A 4,356-nucleotide genomic window follows, 5' to 3' on the forward strand; every position below is an offset into this window, starting at 1 on the left:
AGTTAGGTATAAAGTTCCAAATCGATGAGGGATTACCCAAAAATTGTTTGATCCAATTGATTTTAAACGTATTATTGAGGGTAGAGAAGTCCAGGAAGTTCAATCCACCAGTTTCGTAGGTATTCATTACAACAGACCTTTTCACATAGTGAGTCTTGTTCCTCCACAAGAAGTCGAAAAGCATCTTATTGATATTCTTACAAATTTTCTCATTCACAGACAAAGCAATTGCTGCGTACGTAAGACGTGTCAGTCCTTCCGCTTTGGTTAGTAGCATACGTCCTTTTAAAGAAAGATCTCTACCTAGCCACTGGTTAAGCTTAGTTTGGGTTTTATTAATAATTGGGTCAAAATTCACTGTACATCGCATGGCCTCATTTTTCATAATGGTAATCCCTAGATAGGTAACTTTTTCTTTAACTGGGATGTTGCAGATCGAAGTCTCATTCCGGTCATGGATAGGGAACAGTTCGCATTTGTTGAGATAGGGAAGCAGTTCGGTCCCGTTGGCAAAGGCTCGATCACCGATGTAGTACGCCGTTTTTCCTTCCTCGCGCGCCTTCGCCACCAGCGACCAGAGTAGCTTTCTTCTCTCCCTTGTAGATGGTGACAAATCCTCAGCGAAGCGCATGTTGTTGCTTTGAAGAAAACTGGATTTTTTTGCAGCCTTCCACACAGCGTCTCGGAAGATTCGCGATGTGAATTGGAGAATGATCCCTCGAGGCTTGGATGCATCAGTTTGATGGAGCTATTGCCATTGGCATACATAGTCTTAACAATTTTACAAAAGAAATCACCAAATCCGAATTGCTCCATACAAGCGGACTATCGACTGCTGAGACGGGCTTCACTCGAGTGACGTTGCTACAGTACGTGCGTATTAATAATAATATGGAGCAGCTTCCGGACAAACGCAAATTGTCCGCCGTGTTTTGATCTCCTTTTGGAGAATAAGGTATTTATTATTAAAATCTCATTGTCTCACCAAGTGCCTCTCGGATTTTTGACATGTTTATTCCATTGTGTGTGTTCTCCACAGCAGGGGAAATAGCATGCAAGAAACGCAACAGACTGAAATTCGAAACACTGGAGCATCTTATTTTTCTAAATAAAAATTTGTGAATACAAAGCCCACAAGCATCCTCATTCACATGATTTTCACATTATTGAAACACATTGAATGATACAATATGAATGCATGGATGTGAATGATATTGTCAAGGGTCAAGGTCATCTTTATTGTCAAATATGCTTTATGTATGACATGCAGCATAGATGAAATTTCTTCCTCTCAATCCTCAGTGCAAATATGCTGTGCATTAAACATACACAGCTAAGAAAGGATAGCAGCTACACTGTATAAAAAGACATAAAATGTAATCTGAACAGTATAGACAATATAAACAGCATAAACAACAACATAAATAATGGCACTTGTGGCTATTGTGGGTAAAGTGAGGTAGTGCATTGTATACACTTCATCATCAAATCAGTCAGTTCAGTCTGTCAAGTGGGTTGGCTACAGGGATTTTGAAGGTCCAGCAGGTGGCAGTGGTCAGCGACACAGTATCAGCACAGTATCAACACAGTGTGTCGTTGTGTCGACATGCCTCATGAGGCCTCATGGACCCATCACGAGGTGCTACTGTCTCACAACACGCTGAACAAACAGCATTAGCTGCTGAAGGACCCCACACCGGGTCCTCATGGCGGAAGATGTCAAACACACTGGCTGTTCACAAATAGCGGAAAAAAAACAAAAAAAACAAGGATGTGAAATCCTCAATCCCTTTGTTTGTGAGTGACCATTTGTAATTGCTGGAATGATTTATTTATGCAAATTTTATGCAGCATTTTAAATGGATTATTAACACTAATCTAATACAGTATGGTAATTTATCTTCAAGGTCACAGTAGTCAATTGGAAAGGCAGTGATTTCCCCCGATGTCATTACATTTAAAGGGATTTAATTTATTAAATGGCTAATCTTCTTAACTCATCTGTGTTACGGTTTTAAATCATGGGTTGAAGACTAGGTTATTCTTTTAAAACTAGTGTGAAGTTGTCAAGTGAAAGTGTAGATTTGTATCAGTGGCGGATGCTGGTCTGTCAAGGAGGGGAAGCTCAATTTCGGCCTACATCATAAAATGTGTCCGTTTATTTATACGTGGATTCTCCTCTCCGTTCATTTTCAAGACAATTATCTGCGACCCTGTCATACCAACAAGGCGTCTTTTCCAGGGACTTAACTCGTGTCCTACAACTACAGCAACTACAATAAAATCCACCAGAAATGAAAGATTAATTTGTCGCTAGTCGTTTTCAACAAAGAGAGTGTCGCTCAGATGATTAGAAGAAGTCTCCAGTTCAACTCAGAACAGAATGAGAATTTAAAAATGCTCCCACCATGGCCACACCAAAAGATGGGTGATTGGCTCATTTTGCTGTCAATCTAAAAGAGATTCAGCCTCCTAGATCATCCAATCATCATGCAGAAAAGCTCAGCGTCCGGGCTCGCCCATAAACGCCCACTGACCATAGACTCCCAGAGACGCAGAGCGTTCGATGGGCGGGACAAAACCAGCATTTATCCAATGACTCGTCTTGTTTCAATGCATTGGGACAACCTACATGAACTCCCGAGACGCCTAGCGTCCGCGCTGTAGACGCTCAGCGTCCACACAGTTTAAAGAGAAGTGAAGCTGCTGGAATGAATGAGAAGAGAGTCACGTCGTAGACAGTAATAAGAAGCTGATTCGGAAAAAAGTTAAGCGCGTACCGATACCAGTCCTCTGTGCCTGCATCATGGCCTGCATCGCGGCCGCAAACCCTGCCATTGTTTGAGGGTCCTGCTGCTGCTGATGTTGCAGCGGCTGGTTGGCTTGGTACTTTAGCTTGATGAAGGTGGCCATGAGCTGCGGGTTGGACTTGAGGATGTTCAAAACCTGCTGCTGCTGCGGGGGCGAACTGGGAGACTTGAGGGTGCGGAGTAGCTCCTGCAAGGCGTTGGGTGTGATGTTACCGGGCATCGCACGTGGGATATTCTGCTGCTGCTGCTGTTGCTGTTGAGCAACCTCCAACTGGGTCCCAAAGGGGCTCTGAAGGCCGCAGCAACCCGGAAACCTGCAGACCCAGTTGCCGGCTATTGACTGGGAACTGTACGTAGCCCGAAGGCACGCCATCGCGACCCGGCCGACCTAGGAACCTAACACCCAGCCGCCGGGTCCTCAACTCTCTCGCCGCCTCCGGCGGGGAGCGGGGGATTCAATGTCTCCCGACCCCGCACCGCAACCCCCTCCGCAGGTTTTTCGTTTTCGGGGGACCGGTTCCGGAGAACGCGGCCCGCGGCCGGGGGCGCCCCGTCGAGGGTCGCCCAACACCGCTTGGAGGTCGTTCCCGAGTTGGGCTGCTGCTGCTGTAGCGGCATCTGTTGCTGCTGCTGTAGCGGCAAACTGGGCAGAGGCGACTGCTCCTGATGTGGCGGGGATGACTGGTGCCCCGGTTTGCCCTGCGGGCTGAGTGTTGGGGGCTGGCTGCTGCTGCGGCCGTTGCTGGGAAAATTGCAAATAAGTGAATTTGCGCTGTAGATTAGTGCACATTCAACCTGAGTTGAAATCTAATTTGCAACCTTTCTGCTGCCTACCTCACAGATGGTGCAGTGCCAGCGAGTCTCCACGTGGTGCTTGCACTCATTGCATGTGTACACAAAGCGGTCCTGGCCCTGGTTGTGTAGCTCCACCAACATGCACATGGTGCTCCACTTGCATCTCCGCAACGAGCTGAACTCCCAGTGCTTGTCTCGCGCCAGAGTCAGGAAGGAATCGCGGCCGTCCATCATGTCGCATGCCAACAGAGGGTCGGGGTCCATGATGGGAGGCAGGGTATTGATGACTGGCCCAGAATGAAGGTGGATGACAAAAAAACCCTGGAAAGAGAATAAACTGTTTTAAGACTGTTCTCACATGTCACCTGTTCACAAAATGAAAATAGTGCATGTCCAATGGCTGAGAGATCAGACCAAAATTTTATTTTATTTTTTTGGATAACATCGTTCAGGATTCATATAATCAGAGATGAAAGTGGACTTTTATGAAAATTCCGGAAAAAATACCGTATTTTCACACCTATAAGGCGCCATTAAAAGTCTAAATTTTTCTCCAAAGTGGACAGCACGCCTTATAATGCGGAGCGTCTCGTGTATGCGCTGAGTACCAAAGCCTGACAGAGAGCCAACACGCGTTTATATAGAGAAAAGGCGGAAGTGAATGAGGACAGGCATGCGGCGAAGAAGTCGGCCAATCAGTGAAGGGTGGGCGTGTATATATAAGAGAGAGAGAGAGAGAGAGAGAGAGAGA

At 46.2% G+C, this 4,356-nt stretch overlaps 3 protein-coding genes across 3 annotated transcripts in view; all 3 read right to left on the reverse strand.

The window, feature by feature from the left end:
- The window catches only part of rsad1 (radical S-adenosyl methionine domain containing 1), a 27,611-nt gene that overhangs the window by 11,788 nt on the left and 11,467 nt on the right, over positions 1-4,356 (reverse strand). The window lies entirely within an intron of this gene.
- On the reverse strand, positions 2,712-3,207 carry LOC109532523 (histone acetyltransferase p300-like). Its single transcript, XM_019897379.1, has one exon. The coding sequence runs from the start codon at positions 3,181-3,183 to the stop codon at positions 2,728-2,730; it is 456 nt and encodes a 151-aa protein (XP_019752938.1). The 5' UTR covers positions 3,184-3,207; the 3' UTR covers positions 2,712-2,727.
- LOC109532526 (CREB-binding protein-like) overlaps positions 3,212-4,356 on the reverse strand; it is a 17,735-nt gene continuing 16,590 nt past the window's right edge. Inside the window, exons 26-27 of the mRNA XM_019897381.1 lie at positions 3,645-3,926; positions 3,212-3,552 (exon numbers count right to left, since the gene is read on the reverse strand). Of these exons, the coding sequence (XP_019752940.1) occupies positions 3,229-3,552; positions 3,645-3,926 (606 nt within the window). The 3' untranslated portion in view covers positions 3,212-3,228. The remainder of the gene's footprint in view (positions 3,553-3,644; positions 3,927-4,356) is intronic.

Source organism: Hippocampus comes, unplaced genomic scaffold (genome assembly GCF_001891065.2).
Source record: "Hippocampus comes isolate QL1 unplaced genomic scaffold, H_comes_QL1_v1.1 scaffold238, whole genome shotgun sequence".
NCBI lineage: Eukaryota > Metazoa > Chordata > Actinopteri > Syngnathiformes > Syngnathidae > Hippocampus > Hippocampus comes.